The following is a 12625-nucleotide window of genomic DNA, read 5'->3' on the forward strand; positions in this document are numbered from 1 at the left end:
CTAATAATTATCATGCCAAGGCAGTTTAGGCGTTCCATAAATATGCATCACCTCACTTGGGTGCTATGGGCCACCGCAACATCCAGGGCCCTCATCTACGACTAATGGGCCGCCACTCACGGCAAACGGGCGGCGGGAGTCGGGGTAGTCCTACCCGTCTGTATGGCGATACAGCCAGAATTTTATATCCCCCCGCCTGCAAAAGGCAGTATCGATCAGGAAACATATATTGCAAAATTGAGTAAAGACGACATATTTATGGATAAGAGATGAGGTCAGATCATTAACGGATATCTTCCATTTTCAACACGCAGAAATCAGTTTGGGAAAAAACTCTACTCTGTCAGACGCACATGATATTTTAGAGAGGATGTGGTAAGTGTGAAACAATTGAAGACGTAACTTATCTGAGATGGAACATTTTAGATAAAGCTTATAAAGAACGCTTTTTGCTTCATGTGATTTTTATTTCTACCAGTAATTGTGTAACAATGGAATTTACGCCTTATATAGAAATTTCAAAATAATGTCAACTGAAATACAAGAACGCCAATATTCTGTCAAATCTCTCACTATTATGGTTGCTTCAAATTGAGTTTCGTCCTAACTTCCATCCAAACCACATTCTACAAACATGTTGTTTTTCTCATCATGGCAGGTTGTTGATAAAACATTTCAATGTTAATGATGTACAAATTTAAATTCATTTTAAAGTTATCTAAAACATTACAGACGATTTGCAAATATATAGTATCTTATAATCATATAGTATGCGCCTGTGTTTTTTTTTTTATCAGAACTCATTCGAACGAGATTGATCAGGAAAAGAAGGCAACAACGTACTAGTATTTGATTAATACAATACATGAGTTATATAGTTGATAATGGCTAGTGTAAAAGAAAGGTGTACCAGGTCCTTCTTTCCAAGAAAACTGTCCTATTTCACCAGAAAAATCCAGGTTAAAGTTGGTTTTCATGTCAATCGCAATAAGGTGCAAGGGTAGTCCATTTAGGTCAAGTTCACCTAGCATTAAAGATCAAAAAGACTAGCATTTTATTGTACGTTTTTGGTATTCAAAGAGCTACCACTTTCAAAGCTTTATTAGGAAAAGTGCGTACTCATATGATATATACATATCTAAAACATTCTCTACTTCTTCGTAAATTTATCAGCACATCAGTTTAGAAAAATGCCCTCCATCTATAAATTGTTCTAAATATACTTACACACGGCATGTTAGATAATTTTATATACCTAGCTGATAGTCTAAAAAGGAAATGTTATAAGAAGGTAAAAATTGCTTTTTCTCCGAGATAAATCATCCCCGTGTCTGCATAATAATTTGACAGTCATTTCCAAAGCAATTCAACACTTTTGTCAGAAGAGGAACAAATGAAGTCGGGAAAAATGTTCGAATTGAAAACATTTTAAGGTAGTTCTGCACGTTTGGATCGAATTTTTTTCTACAATGTAGAATTTGATTAAACTCTGATTTTTCAAAATTTTGGAGTATACCTAGAAAATTCAGCAAATAAAAATGATAGGGTCGTGTGCTTGATTTTTTGCTAGACTGATTTGAAAAATTTGGACTTCACGCAATATTTCATAATGAGAGTCTATGGGAAAATCATTACTTTCATAACATTTACGTGAATAGAATTTTTTCTACAATGTAGATTTTTATGAAACTTCTCATAGCTGTAAATAAAGACATGGCCTATAATTTGGTGAAATAAAATGTATAGGTCCGTGTGCTTCTTTTTCAGATATTTGACCATGATTTAAGTGACCCAGACATTTCACGCTAATTTAAGACATTATTTTGATTATTTTAACGTGTAATATGTTTTAACAGCATATTTTGACTTTAGAAATATAGCAACAGTGCCATTGTAATGAATTTACTCACAGGTTTCAATTAATTTATAAAATGATTTTCATTTCCGTACGCCGAATCCAGGCATTATTCTACGTTTTCCGGATAAATGACGTTACGCCATCACTTCCGGTTTATCAAACGTGCAGAACTACCTTAAGACTCAATAACGGACTGAAAGAAGGTACAATGTAATTGAGTTAGTATGATGAACATACAAATGCCTACAAAAACTCACCGAGTCCTCGCCATTTCTTAACAAGAAGATCTAAGTAGCGAAAAATGCATTCGCCATCAGTGTTGAATCTATAGCAGACGTCGTGCCATAGGTACTGGTCTGTATCCTGACTATATAACTTAGCAACAGCTGCGGAATAAACTGAAATTAAATCAAAGTGAACGCTTGTGTACTGGTTCTCAATATTAATTTGTTATTTAAAATATTCTGTTGACAGTTCTTAGAAGGTGTATGAGGTGAAATTTCCATTACAAAATGCAATAAGGAGCCTTACATTTGAAATATTGTAATTGTAAAATTTCTGCAGAAAGCGCTAAGAACTTTGTAATACAATACCGTCGTTTTCTTGTATACGTCCACACTCATCTTCTGTCTTGATTGTTGTCAATGAAAAGTTCTCACATTTGTTAGTCCTTAAAGAACTAAAGTTGAAATTGATTTGTTTATTTATTTTTACTTTAAGATAATTGCCCTAAATCGCTCAACTGAAATTGACTATTTGACCTGGAATATTAAATTTTACAGAAAACCTTATAATGGTGATAAGTTTCATGAAGATACATCAAGCGGCTGATGAGAAGAAGTTGTTTAAAAGTGTTTTTTTATTTATTTTCTAAATTTAGCTCATACGTCCCCTAAAAGGTGTCAAGTGCCCCCAGTTCAACAAGTCTGGGAGAGGACCTTGCAAGGAAACTACAAACCAGGCTGATGAATATCTGTTAAGCGGTTCATGAGAAAAAGTCGTTTAAAGGTTTTTTTTCTATTTAGATTTTCACATTTTAACATATTTGGGAAAGGACATAACAATAATGATACCGACCAAATTTGATGAAGTTCCATCTGTCAGTTCATGGGAAGAAGTCGTTTAAAGTTTTTAAAATTATTTTAGCTCTAACGACCCTTAAAAGGAGTTTAGCGGTCCCATAAGAATGCATTTTCGAGAGGACCTTAGGTTACAGACCAAGTTTCGTGAATATCCAACAAGCAGTTCACGAGAAGAAAGAAGTCGGTTAAAGGCTTTACGTTTTAGCTCCAGTGACCCCCCAAAAGAGCTAAGTAGCTCCGTGTGAATAAATATGGGAAAATACATTTTAGTAATGCTACAGACCAAGTTTGATGAAGTTCCATCAAGCGGTTTATGGGAGGAAATTGTTTATTTTTTTATTTTTAGCTATAGTGTTCCCTTAAAGGGATCAATCGCCCTCATTTGAATAAGCTTGAGACAGGACATTACAGTGATGCTAAGAAGAAGTTTGATGAAGATCAATCAAATTATTCATGAGAAGATGTCGTTTAAATGCGTTTCTATTTTAAATTCGAGTGACCCATAAAGGGCCCAAGCGCCGCTATTTGAACAAGTTGGACAAGGTTTGGAGAGAACCTTACAGTGATACGATTGACCAAGCTTGATGAAGATTCTTAGCTTTAGCGGCCCTAAAATGGGTCAAACGCCCTCATTTGAACGCCTTTCTAGCACTAGGTACCCGTTAAAGGGGTCAGGTGCCCCGATTTAAGAAATGTAGGTGAGAACCTTTTAATGATGCTACAAACCAAGTTTGATGAATATCCATCAAATGTTATATGAGAAGAAGTCGTTAAAGTGTTGTTCCTTTTCTATTTTAAGCACTAGCGGCTCCTTAAAAAGGTCAAGTGCCCTGATTTTAATGATACGGTTAAATTCGTTTAAATGATGCTTAAGGCCAAGAATGATAAAGATTCATTATATAATCATGAAATAAATGTGTTTTTTTTTCTATTTTTATCTCTATTTTCCCCTAAACAGGTCCAAGCGTCCAATAAATTTGGGAGAGGACCTTACGCTAATGCTATTGACTAAGTCTGATGAAGATCAAGGAAGCTGTTCATGAGAAGAACTCGTATGTATACATATTTTATCTGTTTTAGATCCAGGGTTCTAAAAGGGTCCAAGCGCACCAGTTTAAACAATTTTCGGGAGAACCTAACATTGATGCTAATGATTACGTTTGATGAAGATTCATCCTGTGGTTTAATGAGAAGAGGCCGTTTAAAGGTTTCTAGCACTAGCGGTCTCTTAAAGTGGCCAAATAACCCGATTTGAATAAATATGAGACAAGTCATTTTAATGATGCTAAAGATCAAGTTTGATTAAAATTCACTTAGTGGTTCATAAATAGAAGTGGTTAAAATGTGTTGTTGTTTTTTTCACTTTAAGATCTAACGACCGATAAAAGAGGCATCCATATTTGAATAAATTTGAGAGAGGGCCTTACGTTGATGCTACAAACCAAGTTCGATTAAGATCTACCAAGCGGTTGTTGGAATGTTGTTTTTTTCCCCGTTTTTAGTTCTAGTGGACAGTGATGCTACAGACCAAGTTCGATGAAGATCCATCAAGCGGTTCATGAGAAAAAGTCGTTTTAAGGGTTTTTCATTTTTAGCTCTTGCGGCCCCCGAAAGGGGTCAAGTGCCCATATTTGAACAAATGTAAGAGAGAACCTTACCAGGATGTTACAGACAAAGTTTGTTGTTATTCTGACCAGTTATTTCAGACGAGAAGAAGTTTATGTAGAATTGTGGACGACGGACGCCGAAGGACTGACGACGGACATCGGACGATAGACGCTGGACCATCCACCTATACTAGCTGACATCAGTTCTGGTGAGCTAAACATATGGTACATTTTAAAACTATATGTGTAAAACAGTTTATAGATTGTAAAACAACTTAATCTCATTGCAAATTTGGTTATACGCTTTTGTTTGTTTAAGATCCGATACAATGTAGATAGTTAGCCCTCTATACTATTGATATTTTCATCAAAACGTTTAAAAAAGAAAGAAATTAGAAAAGACCTAATATTATGTAACACTTACTAGCAAAATAATTCGGCCATACCAGAGTCAGAGTCTGTAGCATTCCATCCGAAATTGCATTTTCTGCCAAACGATTGGTTTGCAGAGAATTTGGAGGAAAAAATGCCTATCCAAACTTCACCCACCACTTTCTGCCAAAAAGTATTCAAAAGACAACTTTCTTTTAATGTTTCTTCCAATAAGAATATCACTACACCATGTTTAGCTTAATAAAATAGGAAATTAGTCATTTAAGGAAATTATTATTATTAATAAGTAATCAGCAATTGTTGATTTTATTCATTCTCAAATCATTTTATAATTCCTAATTTTAGAAGAATATTTTTTAATTATGAAATTACTGTGGTAATTTATGAAAATACTGTCGTAATGTATGAAAAGACTGTGGTAATTTATGAAAATACTGTGGTAATGTATGAAAATACTGTGGTAATTTATGAAAATACTGTGGTAATTTCAACAGCAACACAATATTCGGTCGGTACATTGCAGTTTTAAACATATCAAGATACAATTCAATAATACAGCCTACTTTTAATTCCTTTAGTTGTGTAAGTACAAAAAAGAACAAAAAAACTTCTTGATAAATTACCTGAGTGTCTTTCAGAGGTAGCGTTCAATGGGCAAAGTAAGGTATGACATTAATTTATAAACTAATACACATGACGTTATAATATATCATGCCTCTAGACACTGATATACGTGATCCAACACGCAGGTATACTTGCCTGTTTGAAATCTTCAAGTGTGACAAGGTCTGATTTGACCTTGAAAGGGCATTTTTTGGACTTTTCGCATCTACTACTGGAATCAGAGCCAGAGTTAGAACTGGATTCAGAGTCAGAATGTCCTCCAACGACCAAACTCACCATAAGCAATAAAATGAACTTTACCATACTTGAAAAAGAACATGCGAAACATATATACGATTTTGAAACTCAAACATTCACGGGAAAATGTACAAGGAATGCTGTTATGGATATTATATTGTTGCCAATAAAATGAACATGCCAAAGAGAAAAGAAATGCACGAAAAAAAGATTTGGACATTTAATGTTCTAACGCTCATTCCGCAATGTGTGCGGAGCCCGACCGTCCGATAAAATACATGTACACCATATGACGACGTGACGTATGAAAACAGACGTTATACGTTGTTTTTTTTCTTTGCCCAAACCACATGTGGACGGCCATTCTAGGTCATTTGACAGCATTTGCATGTTGACAAGATACAATCTTGAAATGTTTTTGTGTACCGTATGTCATATATGCCTACTGCGATGAAGAGCATCAAATTGCAATTATTTTCAAAAAATGAATATGTTTGTAAATATTTGCCTTGCAACAAATACGACACATACGTTTTTATTCATTGTTTACAATACACATGGTTCTGTCTTAACAAAACGTAGGTTTTAAGCAGTGTTTAAGTCCTCTGAAAAATAATTCACGAAAGGTTTATTCTTATTTTTATGAACTTAAACTAAAACACAATTAGCCCTATTACAGACAAACGTCTATTCAAGGCGTTTAAACTTTATTAAGTCTGCTCAAGGTGAATGTTCCCTTAAAAAATTTAAGAGACGTCAACTTCTTGATCAAACCGCATGATCGTAATTTTCCTGTTTTTATATCAAAATCCTTTCATTACCCACTCAAATCAATTACTTAATTCAATTTCCGCAACCTGATCAATATCAATCATATAATTGTGAAGTAGATAACATATAAGTGATAAACATAGATGAAAACTAACCTGTTATTTACTAAATTACTATCCTTTATATATTTGTTAAATTCAAGTTTATACTGAAAGTACTATTCAAGGAAATAGCAACAGATGAAGAAAACAACACCAAATGTTGCGCTGACAGGTAACTTATCACATAAAATATCAGACAATTTTAATGTCGCTGATTATAAATTCTCATTTAAATATATAGCCCAATCTGTTACAAAACCGTATAACTTTGTTTGTATTTTGTCTCTCCATGTTATGCATGCAATCGTCTTATCCGTCTGTTTGTGTCTGTTCGTCTGTCATTGTGTTCGAGCTTCTCACCCCGACCTTCCGTGAGTCAGCTAAATGGCTTCCTTATTTAAAAAGTCTAAACCAAAAGCGAGTTTTCGAACCCATTAATCTTAAAATAAAAAAAATAAATGAATATCGATCCTATGTCTTATCTAAATCATTCGGACAACTCTTTTAAAGTATCTTTGTAATTTCAACAAAATCAAATACATTCTATATGGCTAAGTATCAATTAGCAGCATTCTGCGATACTTTGTCTGTTTGTCAGAAAATAGATATGAAATCGATTTGCTGTCAGACGTCATAATAAGTCCAGTCGCGAAAAATCGGACCGGAGACATGCCATTTTGTGACCTTTATCTATTGCTTGACAGTTTGGGTATTTCACCATTAATCCTTTTCTCAAATCGCACGGATTCTCGTTCTGCATACACTGTAAGTAGTACTACCAGATAGTAGTACTACCAGATCGTAGTACTCAATGTAATTTGATATGAGTTTTAAGTAAACAAACGTCTCTTTAAGACAAGCAACCTTCTTTAGACAGAAAATGTTCGGAATACCTTTGGGTTTTTATTTCTACAGGTAATATAAGATAGAGCGAGTGCCAAAAGTCGAGAATTCTGGACGTAAAATGAAAGCAAAAATATGGGGCAAAAATCCGCTAAACAGTACGGGCGCAGGACGTATACACGTTGATTAATTGGGTGCGGGATGAAAAGTTAATATATAAGAGACATAACGCTAGGGTCTCGGAGCGCAAAGACGGTAACAAGCGCTCTCTTTATATCGAGTTTTCGCACTGCGAACACATTTGAACTCGGCGTTCCCTTTTACTACGGGTCTTCATCGCTAACCAGCTGTTTTCGCGAGTTTTTGCCTTGCGTCCCCGTAATTTGAACCTCGTAAATCTCTAGTTTTCCTTGGCGTGGTCGCAGGGCGAAAATAGGAAATGACGCAAATCAGCCGCCATGCTTGGTCTTTATTTGATAAGCTTAAAAATACTGCATTATTGCAATAAAAAAGCACAACTTTATTGTTTAATGAAAAAAAAAATCTTGAAAAGTCTTTAAACATACCTGTTTTTCACATGCTGATGTTATATATCTTTGAAAACATTAAAGAATTTTCCATGAGACTGTTTACAGAAGCCTATTTACCATGAAAGGGTAATTTTACTTATATTGCCCACAAATGATACTCTGATTCTCAGAAACATAGTTGTCGGGGTATTTTGGATGACATACACAATTTTTTCGTGAAAAGTTTTAATTTTTTTATCGAACTTGAGGAGTTAACATATCGAATAACTTGTCTGTGTAGACATTGTTCAAATTTAAGGATTTTGTTGTAAGGTTATAATACAACACCACACAAAACTACATCTTGCCTATACCTGTGCCTCCTTTAAGAAGTCTTACTGTATTCATAATGGTTTTAAGAATAAAAAGAATGTAGGTGAAAATAATGTTAAGCACAATTAAAATAACTCAGATTCTAAGGAAAGTGCTCCTATTATTGACATGAGAACCTTGTTTAACATGGCTTCCAGCCGCATCTTGCTTTCGTTTTCCATGCGATGTTTCTAAATAATATTGCCGATTCTGAAATTTATGTCAAGTAGATTCTGTTTTAATTATTAATATAAAACAAATACAATTCTGATTTATATTACTGGCTAAAGCCGTCAGTAAATTCGCAGAAGCTAAAAATAAATACCAACCCCGGTACCCACAATCTAGTTTCATATTATTACTACTAAATTTCAATTTACTCTGTCCGAAGAACGTAACATATAAATTACTTCGTATTTTAACGCAGCTGTCATTAAACATATTCACATATCAAAAACGGTCTGATCATTCTATAAAATCTATGAAAAGATCCTTAGGATAGCATAGAACGCAACCAAGCAAAACATAACAGCAGACTCGGTTTGACTGAGTCTCTACATGTACGGTAATGAAATGTGCAACACCCACTACGCCACCTAGCACCAACTTAACCAGAATTCTATTATTGTCAATCTGAATGTTCTCCATCATCCCAAAGGACCAGAAAATGTAACAACATTGAATCCAAGTACAGGGAGACTTCTTACAGCCGCCACATGGCCCTTAAACAATTTAGAAATTGTGATACAATTATCAGCCTACTTCCCTTTTGTTGAGAAAATTACTTATTTCCTTAAATTTTCATTCAACTTTTTTCGCGTACCTATTCCTTTATCATACACTCAAAGTCTAAAGCATGACCAACTGTAAAAAGACTGAACACTAACATTAAGTGTGTCTAAAAACAATGCGGTCTAGCCTGTTTGGTAGTTTTACGAAACTTGTAAATTACATCTCCATTAAGATCAGATTGCAATATAAAGATGCAATGGTATCCGTTAGTCTTTTAATTAGAGCACTCTTGTGTATAGGAGCAGTATGTAGATTTATCACCCAGATAGCGTGAACTTCTATTAAAGGCAGTGATGACATCTGCTTTCCTAACAGTATAAAATAAGTCTGCATCTGGTGGCGCACAATTACTTCCAGTAAAATGAAAGCGTCTTGAACAGTCCTCTAAACTTAACAAATGCAATTTGTTAAAATATAGAACATAGCCTATCAAAATAAATAGTACTCGGTTTTGACTTTGTTTTCATGAAAGGTAATGGGCAGAAAATTTAACAACACGGAGCCAAAGTACGGGGAGACATTTTACAGTCGTCACAAGGAACATAAAGCCTGCTGTTGCTATAAAAATAACAGCTGACAGATGACTCTTTGAAGAACAGAATGCAACAAATCAGAAGAGAAGACTTGGTCAATCAGAGGTAATGGAATGTGCAACACCACTCTTGTATTAGATATAACAGAATACAAAATATAAAGCTTAGAAATACTGTTAAAAGTTTCTTTACTAATAATGGGAAGTGTAGACTACGAACAAACCGTTACGTAAATCTTATAACACATTGCAAAAAGTTCGAATGGCGGTAAAGTCTTTACTGCGGTTTTAAATACTAACGCCCATGGAAAATCCATTTAAATATTCTAAGCTTGCAGAAATCTAGCTCTAAAATTACTCCACGGTAGAGCTGGAATTTATGTACATTTTATAGTCCATTGTCGAACATAAATATACTAAAATATTCACAGCATTGTTTTAATCTTGCGACTTGAACTACTTGTTATACAGTCGCCAGTACCCATATGCACTCACAATGTGACTTTGCTTTCAGGGTTCTCATTTCTCTATGACTTATATCGCTGGTGTGATGTATTTGAATGTAATGATCACGAAATAATATCATGTCAAAATTGCTCTAAAATATGTCAATACTTGACAGATAAAATATAAAAAAAGTTATAACAGTTGTTAAGTCAAGCACAAATACCATGATGTAATCGTTTTAATGCAATTAAACAACTCTTATTATTCATTCACGCTTTATTTCTATCATACATTCATAAATATATACACATAGCAAGATTTCTAAATGGTCACCTCAAATTTACAGACTGTAAAATGGTATTATGATTTACTTCCCCATTTTTTGATTGATTATATCAACGGCTGTACAGAGCTAAACAAATCATTAAACAATAATTTTCTATATTTTCAGCACAGAGTTAACTTTGATAGTAAATAGAACAAGAGGGTCATGATGACCCTCGATCGCTCACCTGAGTAATATAAGCTACATGTTTCAAATGTCAAACTGATGCTAAAATATTAAGAAAGTAGGTCAGTAGGTCACATTCATGGTCACTAAAAGTTAGTTTTAAGATCGGTGTGCAAAACTGTATTTGTCATCCAAATTTCAAGGCTATATCTTAAAAAACAAAAGAGTAGGTCAGTAGGTCAAGGTCAAAGTCAAGTGACCCCTAATTACTTGGGGTCATCAGGTAATTATAATAAAACAGTCTAGGAAATATGATAAGAAATGTTATAAAGTATTTTTCCTATATAACACATATAACAAGTGACCCCCGGGGCAGGGCCTCTTTTCATTCCAGGGGCATAATTTGAACATTCTTGTTAGAGAACCACTAGGCAATGCCACATACCAAGTATCAAAGGCCTACGCTTGAACTTTAAGACAAGAAGATTTTTTAAAACAATTCCTTTATAAGTCTATGTAAAACTTGGGACCCCCAGGGTGGGGCCACTTTTCACCTAAGGGTAATAATTTGAACAAATTTAGTAGAGGACCATAAGGCAATGCTATATACCAAATATCAAAGGCCTAGGTCTTGTGGTTTCAGACAAGAAGATTTTTAAATGTTTTCCCCTATATAAGTCTATGTAAAATTGGGACCCCCGGGCCGGGGCCTCTTTCACCCCAGGATAATAATTTGAACAATCTTGGCAGAGGACCACCAGGCAATGCTACATACCAAATATCAAAGGCCTAGGTCTTGTGATTTAAGACAAGAAGATATTTAAAGTTTTTTCCTATACAAGTCTATGTAAAACTTGGGACCCTCGGGGCGGGGCCATATTTGACCCTAGGCGAACAATTTGAACAATCTTGGTAGAGGACCACTAGATGATGCTACATACCAATTATCAAAGCCCTAGGCCCTGTGGTTTTGGACAAGGAGATTTTCAAAGATTTTTCCCTGTATAAATATATGTAAACCAAGTGACCCCCCCACCCCATCCACCAGGGCAGGGCCATATTTGACCCTAGGATGATAATTTGAACAAACTTGGTAGAGGATCATTAGATAATGCCACACACCAAATATCAGAGCCCTAGCTATTGTGGTTTTGGACAAGAAGTTTTTCCTTTCGGTTGCCATGGCAACCAGAGTTCTGTATGTAATTCATTTCTTTGACTAATTTTTAATTGGAATCATGCAAGGAACATTCTTGTGAAGTTTCATCAAAATTGGACTGGTGGTTTAGGCTGAGAGGTGTTGACGGACGACGGACGACGGATTGACGACGCCGGACGCCGGACGCCGGACAATCACTGACCACAACAGCTCACCCTTGAGCACTTCGTGCTCAGGTGAGCTAAAAAGTAGTTCTTTGCGGTGCATCAACTGTAATGTCGGACTTCTTTTAAAATTTCGCGTTTGTGAATTTATGGCTTATCTGCAGTCTTTGTTGTAATAGACGATAACATTATAAGTATGTAGTCTCAATAAAAACACAAATATTTATTTCGCATACTACAAACAGAAAAATCATCTGAAACAGATATTTCAAACTTAAAAGTAACCAATTAAAAATAAGAAGAGAAATTTGTATTTCCGGGGTAATTTGTTTGTTTTGGTGTTAACGCCGTTTTTTTCAACAGTATTTCAGTTATGTAACGACGGGCAGTTAACCTAACCAGTGTTCCTGGATTCTGTACCAGTACAAACCTGTTCTCCGTAAGTAGGCCTAACTGTCAACTTCTCCACATGAATCAGCGGTGGAGGACGAATGATTTGAGACACAATGTCTCATCAAATCGTCACGGAGAACATACGTCTCGCCCTGGGCTCGACCCGCGACCACGCGATCCGTAGATCTGCGCTCTCCCTATTGAGCTAAACGGGCGGGCATTTCCGGGGTAAGTCACCTACTGTTTGATCCTCCTAATTCGTAACGTGTATGTGTGAGTTGCTGCTTCTG

The 12625-nt window shown here is 35.3% G+C and overlaps 1 protein-coding gene across 1 annotated transcript; it reads right to left on the bottom strand.

The window, feature by feature from the left end:
- Positions 1-453: 453 nt before the first annotated feature.
- LOC123550166 (uncharacterized) lies at positions 454-6833 on the bottom strand. Its single transcript, XM_053546979.1, has 7 exons — positions 6728-6833; positions 5700-5868; positions 4972-5102; positions 2452-2537; positions 2116-2256; positions 911-1024; positions 454-626 (listed from the first exon to the last, which is right to left on the bottom strand). The coding sequence occupies exons 2-7, from the start codon at positions 5865-5867 to the stop codon at positions 604-606; spliced, it is 663 nt and encodes a 220-aa protein (XP_053402954.1). The 5' UTR covers position 5868; positions 6728-6833; the 3' UTR covers positions 454-603.
- Positions 6834-12625: the final 5792 nt, after the last annotated feature.

The sequence above is a fragment of the Mercenaria mercenaria genome, chromosome 6 (genome assembly GCF_021730395.1).
Source record: "Mercenaria mercenaria strain notata chromosome 6, MADL_Memer_1, whole genome shotgun sequence".
Lineage (NCBI taxonomy): Eukaryota > Metazoa > Mollusca > Bivalvia > Venerida > Veneridae > Mercenaria > Mercenaria mercenaria.